Source organism: Felis catus, chromosome D1, assembly GCF_018350175.1.
Source record: "Felis catus isolate Fca126 chromosome D1, F.catus_Fca126_mat1.0, whole genome shotgun sequence".
NCBI classification, from domain to species: Eukaryota; Metazoa; Chordata; class Mammalia; order Carnivora; family Felidae; genus Felis; species Felis catus.
In genome coordinates this window covers 46,334,016-46,350,809 of record NC_058377.1, presented here as the reverse complement: position 1 = coordinate 46,350,809, position 16,794 = coordinate 46,334,016, and the positions used below count along the sequence as shown (strand labels likewise).

The window sequence follows — 16,794 nt, the reverse complement described above, 5'->3', positions numbered from 1 at the left end:
GGCTCTAGACAGCATCTGGATTGAGGTATTGGGTCTCGTCCAAAGTCACAGATCTGAATTCAAATTAGAAAACACTTTATTCATTCAAAAGAAATCTCACTGAATACCTACCACATGCCTGGCACTGTGCTAGTCCCTGAGGGTACAAGGATACAATGATACAAGCAGACATTTCCGCTCAAGAAAGATGTCCCCCTGCGGAATACCTCCTGTGTTAGGGGTCCCCCCATTCCACCTCTTGCAGCTCTTTCTGTCACAGCCCTCACACACTCTGGTTATCTTCTGTGTCTGCCACTGGCCAACTTCCCACCTCTTCTCTAACCCCTCACACACACACCCTACACAATCAGTGGACCCGATCATGCACATTTACTGCCGGTCTGTTACTGCTGACACTGGGCCCTCCTGGGGTCTGTAAATGAGTAAGGAGTGGTTGTTGCCTTCAAGGTGCTCACCGTCTACTGCAGGGGGCTCATGAGTAAACAAACTCTACTACAGTGAAGAGTGACACTGTTTTGGCACTAAGTCTGGCACATGGAAGCACAGGGAAGGAGTAAAGTAATTCCCACTGGGGGATAGGCAGTGACTGTCGTGGGGGAAATAGTCGAGCATTAAAAGACACAGTGGGGCACCTGGGTGGTTCAGTGGGTTCAGCATCTGGCTTCTGCTCAGGTCACGATCTCACGGTTTGTGGGTTCAAGCCCCACATCAGGCTCGCTGCTCTAAGTGCAGGGCCTGCTTCACATCCTCTGTCCCCCTCTCTCTCTCTGCCCCTCTCCCACTCCCGTGCTTGCACACTCTCTCAAAAAACAAAACAAAGATGGGCAGATTTTGACAGGTAGGCTGGGCTCTCCAGGTGAAGTCAGCATAGGGAAAGGCTGGGGGCTGGAGGCAGAAGGAGGGAAAAGTGCCTGGTATATTCAGGAAACAGTAAGTGATTCTGTGTGTGAGCGTCTCCAGAAGTTTTGTGTCTGCAGCACCAAAACTATGAGCTCCTTGAGGATAAGCATCATGTTACGCTCATTTCTACATTGTAGGATGCAGAGACAAAGACCCCACAGCCCTGCCCTCAAATGGAACCTCCCCTCCCACCCCAAATCTGACCCCCATCACAGACTAGCCGTGACCTTGGGCAAATCACAGGACCCCTTGGACTTGTCTTCTCATTTGTCAAAAGGGAATGAGATGCCAGCTGGAAAGTGTGCTTATGATGATTAAAAGAAATAATGTCTGTGAGAGAGCTTTGTGAGTTTTAACATACGCCGTAAAGTGATGACAGCAGCTTTAACTTTCACAGCGCTTCGTATGTGCCACATGCTAAGGAACATTCTAAGTATGCAATTCTCCCCTAAGAGGTGGGACATCCACAGAGGTGTGTGGCTCAGAACTCCCTTAAGAGAACCTGCTGAGGAAGAGGAGTTGAGTGGACAGCCTTCAGCTACCATGCTGTCTCTGGGCTGCTCCCAGCCATGGCCACGCACAGCAGATGGCTGGCCAATGCCGGGCCAACCCTCTGTGCAGGCAACCCGGGCTTGGGTTTTCCATCAACCTTCCTGAGGCTTTCCCAGGACCACATTGCAGACTGGGATCTTCTTAATTAATTCATAGAGACAGAGTGCAAGTAAGGGAGGGGCAGAAAGAGAGGGAGACACAGAATCCGAAGCAGGCTCCAGGCTCTGAGTTGTCAGCACAGAGCCTGATGTGGGGCTCAAAGTCACCAACCATGAGACCATGACCTGAGCCAAAGTCAGACACTTAACCAACTGAGCCACCCAGGCTGCGGTCTTCTGACTGAGGTCTCCTTCCTTCCTCCTCTCCTTTCAAGGGGGTCAGATCTACACTGTAGCCTGAAGGCCCCACCCACTCGCCAGCTGCTCCTGCTTCCCCCTTTATTCTTCCTGGGTGTTCCCCAACAAACCTTTCACACCTCTGTTTCTCAGGGGATCGGCTGCACAGACCTCAGGCTGGTAAGTGGAAGAGTCAGGACTCAAACTCAGGCTGCCTGGCTTCAGAGCCCACGGTCCTCCCCACAGAGCCACACAGCTTGGGCAGCTCTTTTGCACATCCACCAGAATGGGGTTATTTTTGTTAAAGGCACTGCTCTAGACCCATACTGTCTTGATAGTGCCACAGACGTGGTTATGCAAAGGTGTAAGGGACAGACAAAACTAGGCAGGAAGTATCTGCCTTCCTAAACCTTCAACCCCAATCCCAAGTGCACACAACCCAAGGTAGGTGTAGAGCTTTCTGCCAAGCACCACAGTCTACATTTAGCAAGAGGGTCAGCCCTACCCTTCGACTCTCACTCTCTTCTCCTCCAGATTATACCTCCCTGAGACAGTTTAGGATTCTGCCCCAGCAGGCATGTGTGTTTATTAGACTAAAGGATGATGGTGGGCATTTAGGTGCCCACCCTTCACGTGCCACCTTCAAGGTGACCCTGAAAAAGCCACTTAGGGGCAGGAAACATCCAGCCAAGGGCACACCATAAAGTAAATGTTATGAGGACTTGATGGAAAGCTAGACAGTCATTAAAGTTAGTGGTTTTTAAAACTGTGCAGCCACCTGGACAAATGTGGTTATTTAATGAAGTTATTTAAACCTTTTTTTTAATGTTTATTTTTGAAGGAGAGAGATAGAGCATGAGCGGGGAAGGGGCAGAGAGAAGGGGAGACACAGAATTTGAAGCAGTCTCCAGGCTCTGAGCTGTTAGCACAGAACCCAACATGGGGCTGGAACCTGCGAATCGTGAGATCATGACCTGAGCCGAAATCAAACACTCAACCAACTAAGCCACCCGGGGGCCCTGTGTATGAGATTATTTAAAGTGAAACAAGCAGGATATAAAAGGGCACAGATGTAATTTCAGCTACCCGAAACACACACACACACACACACGGATACGCACACACACAGCCCTGAAGGGCATACACATATAGAAACAGTATAATTCTCAGCATCTGCAGAAAAGACTCACAGTTTTAGTTCTTATACAGACTTAAAGGGTCCAGCAGTGAGTTACAATCTGTAATGTTGCCAAAGTGAAGATTTGAATCACTGGTACAATCAGGCAGCGAAAAGTGAGTTTCTCAGTGCTGCGTGTGTGGTTTGTGGGGCAAGGCAAATTCTCCAGAGGTACTGAAGAATTTTAGGATTTTCCAAAACTTTCTCAGTATATCTAAGTTTAGAATCAAAGGTCAACCATAACGAGGTACTACTGAGACATAAGAGTGACTACGAAAGCTTTAGAAGAGTCTTCATATTTTGCTTTTATATTAAAATGTTTTATGCCTGAAATACTTCCTAACTAAGCACGCATAAAAAATTGGAAATAAAGTTTCTATATGGAGATAATACTGAAATATAAATACTGAAAATATTTGTATAGAACTTTCAAGTAATTTACTACTGAATCAAAAGTAATTCGATCCTTCTGTCTTACCTATTCTCATCCCCATTTCACAGATGAGGAAGGTGGACAGTTTACGGAAATCGCCCAAACGCACACAGCCAGAAAGCAGCTAAGCCTTGCTTTGACTGGACCTCATGACAGTGTCCCTTCTCCCCAATATTCCGTGTAGGAGGGGAACAGCTGACCTGGGGGTGGCTTGTCCTCTGCCTGGTCCTCTGGAGGAACTCAGCAGTGGCTGGGAAGGTCAGGCTATCATCCTGCACGTGAGGCCGGGGAGCAGTGATGGAGTCCCCATCACTAGCCAGCTGGATCTCCTTTGGCAGGAGGGGGAATGGCTTCTCCAAAACAGCACAGGGTGGAGCACTCACTCTGTCCTGGCACACCATGAAACAAGAAGTCCATATTCTGCCCTCTGTCCCACTGAGTGACTTACCTGTAACAATGGCTGCCAGCAAGGCGTGGGGCTGTAACTGACCTGGACTCTCTCCTTGCACCCCTCCTCTATCCTTCACTTCCTTACGTACGTGTTTAGAAGTTTTCAGTAGGTAGTATTGCCAGAAAAAATACAGAACGCCTACTTCAACTTGAATTTCAGCTAGGCAATAATTTTTTCTTTTAGCCTAAATATATCCCAAGTGTTGCAAGGAACATACATGGAACACAGGCCAAAATATGATTAGCTATTTACCTGAAATTTAAATTGAATTGGCATCGTATATTTTTCTTTGCTAAATCTGGTAACCCCATCAAGAGGGGCAGAAGGGATCTTGAAGCTGGGAGGCAGTGTGCTGCATGCAGAGCAAAGGGCACTGCCGGGCTGGGTGGTACTGGTCAGGGTGCTCCCTCTGAGCGCCCTCAGTCTGGTCTGGCTTTGGCATTAGACAGACCAGGGTTCGAATATAGGCTCTGTCACTTAGGTCTGTGACTTTGGGTGTTTCTTGGAGACAAAATGTCATGGAAAACAAAATGGGTTTCCTCCTCTTCACTTGCCATATCTCTGAGTACTGGATTAAAGCTGGAAGAGAGATGAACTTCCTGGCCTGGAAAAATATGTATCTTAAGTAGCAACAGGCACGCTAAGAGGTTACCCAGAGAACATCTGGGGGTCTGGGGAGGTCATGGGATTAGGTTCATGCGTGGACACAGCACACCCCCCCCCCCCTCAGGATGGCAGTTATGCCTACCACATGTGTCCCTGGTTGCTCAGCCAAACCCATGGGTAAGCTACAAAGATCCCAGGAGGGGCACCCTCAGTGGTCACATGCATACAGGGAGTGAGTGCCTCTAATGGCACCACATGGTGAACGCTGGCTGTTCATCAGCCTCAGCAACGATGCTCTCGAGAGGCAGAAGCAGGCCTTCAACACCCAGCTCTGCTGGCAAACCCATGCTTCCTCAGCAGTCCAGTAACACATCCAAGGCTGTTTGCCCAGTTCTGTTGACAGTCTGTTCCCATGTGTCCCCAAGGAGCTCTCCACCCATTAGAATCCATCAAGGCTCAAGACTCCTAAGGCTCAGAGGCCATTTTAGAGCCAAGCCCCCCCCCCCCCCCCCCCCGTCCCCAGGTTGCCCTGTAGGACCTACTGTGTAGAGTGACAAGAGCACTAGGCTCAGAATCAAACCCGGACCTGGGGAAAGCCACTTCTGCTCGGAGGCCCCTCTTCCTGGGTGGAACAAGGGGTTTGAAGGACAAGTACACTTGGCCCTTGAACAACACAGATTTGGACTGTGCAGGCCCACTTACATAGGGATTTTTTTTTCGATACAGTACAGTGCCATACATGTATTTTCTCTTGTGATTTTTAAAAATTTTTTAAATGCTTATTCATTTTTTGAGAGTGCGTGCACACTCAACAGTGGGGGAGGGGCAGAGAGAGAGGGAGACACAGAATCTGAAGTAGGTTCCAGGCTCCGAGCTGTCAGCACAAAGCTCGACGTGGGGCTCAAACCCATGAACCACGAGATGATGACCTGAGCTGAAGTCGGACGCTTAACGGACTGAGCCACTCAAGGAACCCCTCTCTTGTGATTTTCTTAATATTCTTTTCTTTTCTCTAGCTTACTTCATTGTAAGGATACAGTATCTAACACATACAACATACAAAGTATGTGTTAATCGACTATGTTATTGGTAAGGCTTCCTGTGGATAGTAGGCTAGTAAGTTTTGGGGGACTTAAAAGTTATATATGGATTTTCAACTGCATGGGGGTTAGCACCCCTCACTCCTGGGTTATTTAAGGGGCAATTATCGTTCCAGTCCCTTCTAATGTGGACAGTGCATGATGCCGTCTGGCCTTGCATGTGTAGGAAATAAAACGTACAAACCGATCCACACACAGCCTTGACAGAGGCCCAGAGCAGGTGGGCCTATCTGGGAGGGGCTCCCTGGCTTTGTCCCTTTAGAAGTTAAGCATGGGATGTCCCCTTTTCATGGGATCACTGCCCACCATATTTATCTTTCCAAACCTCCTTGGGGGCAGCAGGTAAAAGTGACTCAGTTTCAGGGCTGCAGGCAGCAGATGTTTTCCTTCAACAGGAAACATGGAGGGGTGTTTTCCTTGACTCTGATTAAAGCTCCTGTTGCCTCAGGGGTTTTCACAGAGCTGCACACACAGATGGTGTCATCATCCTGACCCTACAGCCCCCCACAACAGCACCCTCCCTGCACTGACATGTGAGATGAAAGGTGCAAGATTAAGCCTCTCTCCCATTGCTCTGTCTTGCTGTGTGTGTGTGTGTGTGTGTGTGTGTGTGTGTGTGTGTGTGTGGTGGGGGGCGGGGGTCTCCTGTTGCTCTGGCTTGCTCTGGGGGTGGGTTCGGGGAGATATGCCCCAAGACTTCTGGGCCGGGGGTGAGAATCTTGCAAATTGACTCCTTTTTTAAAAAAGAACTGTAGTGTGGGACATCATATAGTGAATGCATCTGGAAAGAATGAAACCACTGTTTTCCTGATATGGGCCGCTTTGTAACTTTGGATTTTTGTGTCTTGAATTTTGTGAGGAGGGTCTGGTGGGAGCTTGCCTTTCTCTGGAGCAAGAGGACCCTGCAGATAACATCAGCACACCTATGCCTGAGTGTCCACAGGACCCTGACTGGTTGAAACACCTGCTTCCCAGTCTTCATTACCTAGTCTATAACACGAATGCCTGACCCCTTGAAGAAGAGTGCCACAGTGGACAAGGCAACTCTGGAATCAGAGATACCCAGGTTCAAATCCCAGCTCTGACACTCAGTGCTGTGGTACCTGAGGTAAGTAGTTAATATGTTTCAGTCTCAGTTTCTTTATCTATAAAATGGGGGAGGACAATATCTCATACAGCTGCTCTCAGAATTAAATGAGATTGAAGTCTATAAAATCTGTTAAAATCTATAAAGGCTATGAAAAATCTATAAAGCCCTGGCACATTGAAGATACTGGTACTGGTCTAACTGCACGGGGTGGGAACTGCTTTCTCTCACCTCATGCTGTGGGGCAGTGCCTCCTCTCACCTTGTGTTTTCCCCTCTCAGCGGGGGATACATACTCTGGTCCTTCCTGACAGGAGTAGGCAGACCCAGGGGAAGCTCTCTCACTTCCACACCCAGAGGGAGAAGTGATTCAGAGTCCTAAAGCCTCAGGGGGAGAAGCAGACACTTGGTGGAGATGTAACACATTAGCCATTAAAATGATCAATTAGGTGGCAGTATTGAAACACTGACAAGTAGAATATTCCACCCACGCCTGGCTCTCATTTATCTTCCTCATGCCTAGCCAATGCCTGACACCTACTCAACATTCAATAAACTCTTGCTAAGTAAGTAGAGAGAAAGTGTTCATGAAATACCATTCATTGAAAAAAATCAGAACAAAATTATAGGCACATTACTCCATCTATGTTTATGCATAGACAGATACTGGAAAGAAACATAGATGTAGCATTGTGAGAGAAATGTCATTTCTGTTTTAAGATTTTGAATAATGTGTTCAAGTGACCTTAGTAATAAAAATTCTAAAAATCAAGAAATGACCTTTGCTTACAAAGCAGCAGGAAGCCAGGCAGGCAGCTGTGGTATGGGAAGAGGAGGGCAGATACAGATTAGGATCCCTGCCTTGTCACTCCTAGCAGATCTTTGTGGGCAAATTAATTTCTCTGGGTTGTCAAGCTTAAACAGGGTGGTCTGTGAAAAGCTGCCTGGCCATGATTTACTCATATTTTCCTGCCATCTCTTCTGGTGGGTTTATTACAAGCTGGGGCTCTAGATTTTAGCACATCATTGCAAGGGTGTTGGACCTTTAATGACACAGGACCTTATGCACGTGCTACAGGCGACTGACACCCTTCCAGGGGATACAGAGGTCTTAGGATCAGATTCAATGCTGCTTGGAGCGGGTTCTTAGGAGACAGTGAGTAAAGGTCTCAATTAAATCCAGTTGGAGTGGCATCTGGGTGGTTCAGTCAGTTTAAACGTCTGACTTCAGCTCAGGTCATGATCCTGTGGTCTGTGTGTTTGAGCCCCACGTCGGGCTCTGCGCTGACAGCCCAGAGCCTGGAGCCTGCTTTGGATTCTGTGTCTCCCTCTCTCTCTGCCCCTCCCCTGCTCATGTTCTGTGTCTCTCTCCCTCAAAAAATAAACATTAAAAAAATTTAAATCCAGTGGGAACACAGCAGGAAGAACAATTATTGGATGGGAAGAACAATTAAAACTTTGCTACACTTGGGGCACCTGGGTGGCTCGGTTGGTTGAGCGTCTGACGTGGGCTCAGGTCATGATCTCATGGTTCGTGGGTTCTGGCCCCACATCGGGCTCTGTGCAGACAGCTCAGAGCTCAGAGCCTGGAGCCTACTTCCGATTCTGTGTTCCCCTCTCTCTCTGCCGCTCCCCGACATGCACTCTGTCTCTCTCTCCCTCTCAAAAATAAAGAAAACTAATAAAATTTTTTTTTAAAGTTCGCTACACTCATCCATGCCTGCATGATTCCATGCATGTTGAGACCAAAGGACAATTTCAGCAAAACCCAGGCACCTGGTCTAGGAAAGAGAACCACACACAGCATACAGCAGACCTTGAGGACTGGTCTTATGGAGCAACTCTAAGGCTTGTGTCTCCATCCTGCCTCCTGTCTCTGAGGCTGGAGGGGAGGCATGTGGAGAAGAGCTTTAGAGGTAGAACACTCAAAAACCTTCTGGTTCAGTTCCTCATTGTACCAGAATGGGTGCAGGGACTCACCTGGCTGTCAGTGATGCAGGACCAGGGTCCTTGCTTCCCACTTCCCTTGTCCTCCTTCACCTCCCACGCCCCACGATTTCCCAGCTCTTAGCAAGGTCTGCCTAGCTGTCCTCTTTGATTCCATCTGTGGATGAAGCCCAAATAAGCATCATTCCTTGCTAGGAGGTACAAGTGCTCATTCATGTTTAGAAATGGGGGTAGGGATGCCTGAGTGGCTCAGTTGGTTAAGTGTCTGACTCTTGATGTTGGCTCAGGTCATGGGATCAAGCCCTATATAGGGCTCTACACTGAGCACAGAGCCTGCTTGGGATTCTCTCTCTCTGTCCCTTCCTCCCTCCCTCTCTCAAAATAAATAAGTAAACATTAAAAAATAAAAAAGCAATGGGGATGTACAGTGTACAGGGAGGAGGAAGGCCATGCAAAGACTCGTGACAAGTATCTTGAGAAAGATCACTGCACAATCCAAGTAAGTATAATGTTTTTGACAGTATGAATCAAGAACCTAAAAAATCACCACTCCCCTTGCCTCAATATTTCCATTTCTAGGAAATTATCCTAACTATATAATCACACCTGGAAACAAAGACTGATCTACAAAAATGTGCTCAGAGTAAATTTATATTTGCAAAAAAACTAGAAGCAACCTGGGTGTCCATCTGTGGAAGGTTTCCGATGCAAAATTTAATATAAACCCAATTTTGTTTTTATAAATGCTTTGGTGGGGAAAAGCCTGGAAGGAAATACACCAAAACATAAACCATGATTAGTACTGGTTGTGTGACTGATATTTTATTTTATATTTAACACTTCTGATTTTCTCAAATTTTTTCCAATTTTTTAAAATATTTATTTTTTGAAGAGCGCAAGCAAGGGAGGGGCAGAGAGAAGGGGACAGAGGATTCAAAGTGGGCTCAGCGCTGACAGGCTGACAGCAGTGAGCCTGATGGGGGGCTCGAACTCCTGAGTTGCGAGATCATGACCTGAGCTGAAGTCAGACGCTCAACTGAGCCACCCAGGCACCCTAATTTTTTCCAATTTTTAAAAGATGAATTTGCACTGATTTTAAACTCAGAGATGAAGGTCACTAAGAAGGAATTCTTGGGTAATTTTTTGTCTTCCCTGACACAGAGACCCAGAGTGGAGCCTGCAGACACGCACAAACACCACTTCCCAGGGCGGTCCCCGTGGACCCTGCCCCTCAAAGGCACCCCCCACCCCACTCCAGCTGCCACCTTCTGGCCCCAGGGCTCCAGTTCAGGGTGGCATGTTACCTCATTGTTGGTGCCGACGTCCAGCAGGACTGGGAGGCACTGCTGCGGGCTGACCCCTCCGCACGCTGTGTACAGGGCCAGCTTGCCCACGGGGATGCCCATGCCGTAGCAGCCCAGATCGCCTAGGCCCAGGATGCGCTCCCCATCAGTTACCACCACGGCCTGGAAACAAAACAATCGGGAAGCACCTCTCATGACAAAGTGCTCATCTTATCAACCCTGTGGAACAAAACCGCCTGTCTGTGGAAAGGCCAAGGGATTCATTCAGCTGCAGGTAGGCTTTCTTCTTCCCATGCCCTCCCCTTCCTGGCAGGCTGGTGAGAAACCCCACTGAGCTAACACCTTGCCCTGCTCTGAGGTTTGGGGCGGGGACTGAAGAAACAGCTGGAGGGAAATCACATCTAGTTGCTCCCCCTCAAAGAAACTAAGCAGATCTTCTCAGCTTGGAATCTGGGGGCAGGGAAGGAAGGACATAATGAACAGAGACAATGAAAAACAGGTGTTCATGCCACTGCCACCAGCCCCCGGCATAGAAGCCAATGAAGTCTCTCAGACCTGCTCCTAGGGTGTAATAAACCCACCCTGCACAGGGCAGGGCTCCTATGACAGCTGCTGGGGTCACTACTCCACACGAAACCAGGAGGATTCTAGACATGTACTGGGATTCGTGTTCTGGGAAATATTCACTGAAGGCAACCTAGGTGCCAGACACGGTGCTGGTTCGGGACTTCCTTGCTGTTAACGAACAGATGCCGATGAAGCTGATGGTAACTGAAATTATTGTGATTATGATAGATATTCACTTATTCATTCCTTTAGCACATATTTACACAACACCCACTTCGCAGACACTATGCCAGATCCTGGGGGAAGGAGCGTCAGTTTGTGCTTTTGTAATAACAAGTATGTACGGACTCAGGCCTTCAAGAACTAAGGGGCAAAACAAGAGATGAAATATATGTATTTATAATTAACGAGTCTGGAAGGAAAGTGGGTACAGCATAAACAGCATGAGGGCAGCAGAGACAGAGAAGGGAGAGTCACTTTCTGTAGGGGAACCCTTCACGGGTGAGGGGACACATGTGCCACACCTGACACAGGAGAAGACTGTCTGCAGGGGTTGCAGCTGGGGAGGAAGGCGCTTGATACAAGAGGAAATGAGGATCCAGGATAGAGATGGGGAGGGGGTGGGTTATGTGTGGGGAACAAGGAGATGCCGGTCCTATGAAAGCACAGAACAAAATGCCAGGCAGGAGTCAGACTGTGAAAGCCACAGGGATCCCCTCAGGGTGACAACGAACTTGTCTATAGGTCACCTCCACCTGCTATCACTCCTCTGTCTGGAAATGAGTTAAGTTTATGAGGCCACCCATCCCTCCTCTGGAGCCTGGCTTTGGCCAGGTCTTAGGACCAGCTCTGAGCTATGGAGGTCCCAGTGCCCCAAGCATGGTGCTCATGGGCACCACAGGGCTCAGTTCACTCCATGCAGGTACAACTCCAGCCCTGGGGATCAAGAGATGAAGACCCATTCTTGCCCTGGAAGAGTTTATGATCTGGTACCCAAGGGGTCCATGACAACTTATCATTTCTGTTTCTCTAGCTCTCTTAAGTGTGAGTGTGCACATGGGCTGGTGCTGCCTTTTGGTAGAAACAGGTGTAGGGATTCTTTTTTTTTTTTTTTTAAAGAGAAAGAGAGGCACAGAGACAGAGAATCCCAAGGAGGCTGCACCCTCAGCATGGAGCCCGACATGGGGCTCAATCCCACGACCCTGGGATTGTGACCTGAGCCAAAATCAAGAGTCAGAAGTTCAAATGACTGAGCCACCCAGGTGCCCCACGGATAGGGATTCTTAAAAACACTCCTCCTCTTCTGAAAAGGGGACTCACAGGGTCGTGGTACAAGAGACCCATGAAGATTATGATATTCCCCCTCAGACTGCTCTACTGTCTCTATGGAGAATGTTCTCAACCCACATGTCACCTGATTCTCTCCACAGCCCTGGCAGGTAGGTGAGTCTGAGACTGTTAGCCCATTTCACAGGTGAGTAAACAGAAGCTCTAAGACCTTCATGTTTGATGTATTTGTTACGTATCAGCCAGATGCCAGGCACTGGACTGGATGTTTGCACATTGGGTATCTTAGGGAAGTTTAGATGACTTACTAAAGTCACTTTGTGCATGTGGCAGGGCAGGATCCTAATTAGGGTTTGGGTTCCTGGTTCAGGGCTCCTTCTACCACATTTCAGTTGGCAGAAGCACCATTAAAGCACATGTGTTCTTGGTAAAGTTCTGCCCTGCCTCTTTGCCACCCTCCCCACAGCCCGCCTCTGACCTCCCCCTTGCAGCTCTCCCTGGTGAAGCCTGTGCCTTCGTATGAATCTCTGGGATTCTCACTCTGGGAATCTCCCATCTCTCCTAATCCAAGCTTCCTTATCCTGATCCCCACTGTCTCAGAATTTCTCTCCGTTGAGGGGCAGTGAGTTAAACAGAGGAAGTCAGTGACTACTCCAGGGTGTTATCCCTACAACTCTGGGGTCTTTCAATGGTGATGGGGCTCCTGAAATGTTCAAGGGCACTCCACTTCATGCCCACCTCCTCTGAGGGCATGTCTCGCTCCATTTGTCACCCACTCTCAACCCCACTGTGAGAATGTCTGGGTTACTGCATCAGCTTCAAGCCACACTCATCTTCCTTCCAATCTCCCCTCCCAACCAATGCTAGATTCACTGTATCAGAAGCCCATTTTCATTATGCCATTCCTAGGTTCAAAGACCTTTAGTGGCTTCTAACAGTCCAAAGAATAGAGTCCAAAACGTTTAACTCTTTAATGATCTGAACCCAATATATGTTCTGACTTATCTCCTGCTACGCATCTGCACACAAGCTCCTCCTCCAGCCAGACTGGCCTCCTCATTCCTCCCAGACATGCTCTGAACTCACCTATAATCTCCTCCCTCTCAGCCCCTATGCTCCTTCTCTTTTTCCAGCATGCAAACGCTGCCCACGACAATCTAACGTGATTTCTCCTAGCACTTCTTATAGCTACTGCACAGGTAGCCTGCTCGCCCTCCTTGTCTGTCTGCCTGCCTTCCACAAACATTGATTAAGCACCTACTGCTTGCCAATCCTTGCATAGGGTGCTACTTTAACATTTTAAAAAATGCACATTTTATCTCACCAAACAACCTAAAGGTTAATGGCAGGGGTTCTGGAGTCTGATAACCAGTATTTAAATCTAGGCTTCTTGATAATGTACCATATGTAAACTTGGGTAAACAGATAATTTTTCTGAGTTTTAATTTTCCATAAAATAGGGATAATAATCATACCTCACTCATCAGATTGTTGTAAAGATGAAATGAAATAACAGTTTCATTTTCACCAGGTGCGTTGGGTAAGTGATCAATAAATGGTTGCTTCTCTTATGATTACCATGGTAGTTATTATTTGGGGCAAAGATCCCATATTAAATTTTTAATTGTTTTATTTCTTTCTAGTTCAGCATTATCACAGAAAGGCCACTCAGTAACTATCTGTTAAATGAGTGAGTGAAATGGAAACCAAGCAGAGATGCAGTGGCTAATGGCTGAGAAAGTCAGCCATGCAAAACTTGTGGTTTCTGCTGTCATTTTTTATTTTTTTTAATTCAAGTTAGCTAACATACAGTGTAGTCCTGGCTTCAGAAGTAGAACCCAGTGATTCATCTCTTACGTAGGACACCTAGTGCTTATCCCAAAAAGTGTCATTCTTAATGCCCATGTACAGCTGGCTATCTGTTGGACATTGCCACTTGGATGTCCAATAGTCCTCCCAAATTCTTGAGTCCCTAACCAAATGACTGCTTTTCCCTTTTACTCTTCTAAACCTTTCACTTCTGCTGCCTTCTTGCCCTTTGTTACCTTTATCTCCCAAGCTCAAAACTGTCTTGTCTCCTTCAGCCACAGCCAATTGGTTACCAAGTTCTGCTGATTTGATTTGCTCCTTGTTTTTCCATTTGTTCCATGAACTTCACTTTCATTGCCACTTGCCTTAGGTCAGCCCATCCATCTCATCAACCACTGCAGTGGTCTCCTGACTGGTCTCTCCGCTCTTGGGATTCCCCCCCCCCCCCCCCACTGCAGGTCTCCAAAGCACACCCAGATTTGTCACTTTCTTACTCTAAACCTCCAGGGGCTCTCGATGCCTGTAAAACAAAGCTCAAACATCTTTGACTGGCATTTAAGGCCTTCCATGGTCCAGGTCCAATCTACTCTTTGAATTTCTTCTTTATCCAAATAGAGTAATTCTAACCTTGTATAAGGTTTGTACTTTCCTGACTACATGCCATTTTACCCCCTCAATCCCTATGATCTCCCTGATCCACATCCTACCATCCTTGTGTGCTTTAAGGAGCTGTACACAAGTCACCTTCCTCCATGATGTTCTCCCCTTCCAGAAGTCATCACTCCCTCCTCTAGCTTGTCTTGAGGGCAAATAATGGGACTTGTCATCTTTGATTCTTCAGCACTGTACTTGGTGCCTGCAGTGTGATATGAACTGAATAAACAGTGGCCAATGTGACAGATCTAACATAGAAAGCAAAAGATCTCCAAAGGGCTAATTCAGACCTTTTGTGTGAATGAATGAGTTGGGAGAGGAGATACTGGATCCTATTTTTCATGACACCAATGGAGCTGATGCCAAGGGCCACTAGTGCAGTAGAGGTCAAAAGGCTGAGAACAAATCTGAGTAGCACTGTGGAGTTTTAGAGTCCAGCAATAACTATGTGAACTACAGGATCACAGTTTCCTTGTTTGGATGGCATGTGCAACTCCTAATTCTTCTTACTTCAGATGACTAGGGGGAGGGTGGGCCACATTCTTCCTCTGTCCACGTAGCGTGGACATACAGCATTTTCTGACTTATTGTCCATGTCCCTTAGTGTAGGTGGACCCAATGGGGTCGACCTCAGACTGACCTGAGGGTCATGACTCCTTGCTTGCTGTAGCCCTGCTTTCCCTGGACTTGTAGCTATGTCATGGGCTGCCCACAGCCCTGTGTATGCATCCCTCTCCTTCCTCCTTCCCTCTCTTCCTTCCTTTTCTCCTCTTCCTCCTCCTCCTCCTCCTCCTCCTCCTCCTCCTCCCCCCTCGCCACCTACTATCCACAACATAAATGATGCACAGTCTGCAGTTTCAATTCTTGGTTCCACCCTTCACAAACAACCTAACCTCTCAGCTTCCTTGTCTCTACCATAGGGATAATCCCTACCACTTACAAGTCATGAAGAGAAGTAGATGCGGTAATCTACATAAAGCACTTGGCAGAGCTGTGTGAGGTGGATATGGGGATGAGCTGCCCACATCTCCCTTTCAGGACTGAAGGAGTGATTCCCTTAGCCGTACCCTCAGCTGTCAGCCCGCTTTGAGAATTTCCTTGACTGAAGAGAGCCACCTTGCCCAAAGTCACACCCTGTTCCAAAGGGTAGCAGTCCACAACCAATGACTGGTGGATGCAGGGCTACAAAGGCCTGGCTCCTCTGCCCCAAGTTGGTTTGACTTTGAAGGACGACCCCAGCTACAGAGGCTCCTCATGGGCTCAGCTGAGTCTTCCTTGAGACCTCACCCAGCTCAGCCTCTCTCTGGGCTTTCTCCTGCTTCCTTCCCTGCTAGAGGTGTTGATCCCAAGAGCACTCCCTGATATGCTGATATCCGTCCCAGAGAATGTTTCCCAGGAAACCCACCTTCTGACATTGAGGAGGGAGTTGGCCTGTGCATTACAGGTGGGCACTTGGTGCCAGCACCTCATAAGTTTGCCTGCCCACGTGGAAGGGGCTGCTCCTGTGCCCAGCCACCTCTAAGCACCTCCCCCTGGAAGCTGCTGGGATTGGGATGAGGGAGAGATTTAGGATCTTGGGAAAGCTGTGGGGAGAAGGGCTGTTCTCAGCTGAGCCTTCCTCAGGCTCAAGGCTGTGGCCACTGTGGGAAAGAGTCAGAAAAGCAGTTCTCACTCCTCTTTGTGATTTACGCTGGACAGCTCTGGGCAGCCTGGCCTGTCCCCTCCTCCCTGAACAAGAGGGGCCCACAAAACTTCATGGCCTCCGCAGCCCTGGGCTTTGGCCTCACTTCCCTCCCAGCCTACTTCTCCTGTACCTGTCTGCAGTCCTGCTTTCTGGCTGGGAAACCAAGGAAAGTCATCCTTTATCTTCTGAGTTCCTCTGGACCACGCCTCCCCTCCAGCCAAGAGGCCAACAGCATCAGGGTCTAAAGATACCTGTGCCTTGGAAAACCACCTCCTGGGCTCAGCAGCTGGGGGAGAGGAGGCTCAGCTTCAGGGCTCTGTGGGCATCCAACACCTTTCATGGCTGACCATGGGCAAGTCACAGCACTTTAGCTTGCTCACCTGAGGAACGACACACCCCAACCCATTCTTCAAGGACCCACCTTGGAGTGTTCATGGCACACCTTCCTTCCTCCACTCTCATCACAGTGGCTGACAGAACCAAAGGAAGTAATGATGGGGAATCTGCACCAGCCCCTAAGTACCATGAAAGGGTATTCCCTGCCTAGGGAGGGAGATCTTCATCTCCTCTTTTTTGTCTTATGAAATGTTTATTTTTGAGAGACAGAGAGACAGAGAGAGAGAGAGAGAGCGAGCATGCATGCATGAGTGAAGGAGGGGCAGAGAGAAGGGGACAGAGGGTCTGAAGTAGGCTCTGCACTGTCGCACAGAGCCCAACATGGGGCTCAAACTCACAAACCTCAAGACCATGACCTGAACCAAAGTCGGATGCTCAACCAACTGAGACACCCAGGTGTCTCTCACTCCTCTTTAAGGCAACTGGAGAAAACACACCAGCAAACAAGAAAGACTAGGAGTTGGAACATTCTGAACCTTTTAAATGGCAGCCTTACGAGTGGCGGG

The 16,794-nt window shown here is 48.2% G+C and overlaps 1 protein-coding gene across 3 annotated transcripts in view; it reads right to left on the bottom strand.

The window, feature by feature from the left end:
- The window catches only part of ME3 (malic enzyme 3), a 184,246-nt gene that overhangs the window by 45,387 nt on the left and 122,065 nt on the right, over positions 1-16,794 (bottom strand). For 2 of the 3 annotated variants that reach the window (XM_045038640.1, XM_011286564.3), the window contains exon 6: positions 9,892-10,053. The exons of the other annotated variant lie outside the window; for it this stretch is intronic. In XM_045038640.1, the coding sequence (XP_044894575.1) occupies positions 9,892-10,053 (162 nt within the window). The remainder of the gene's footprint in view (positions 1-9,891; positions 10,054-16,794) is intronic. 3 annotated transcript variants of the gene reach the window in all.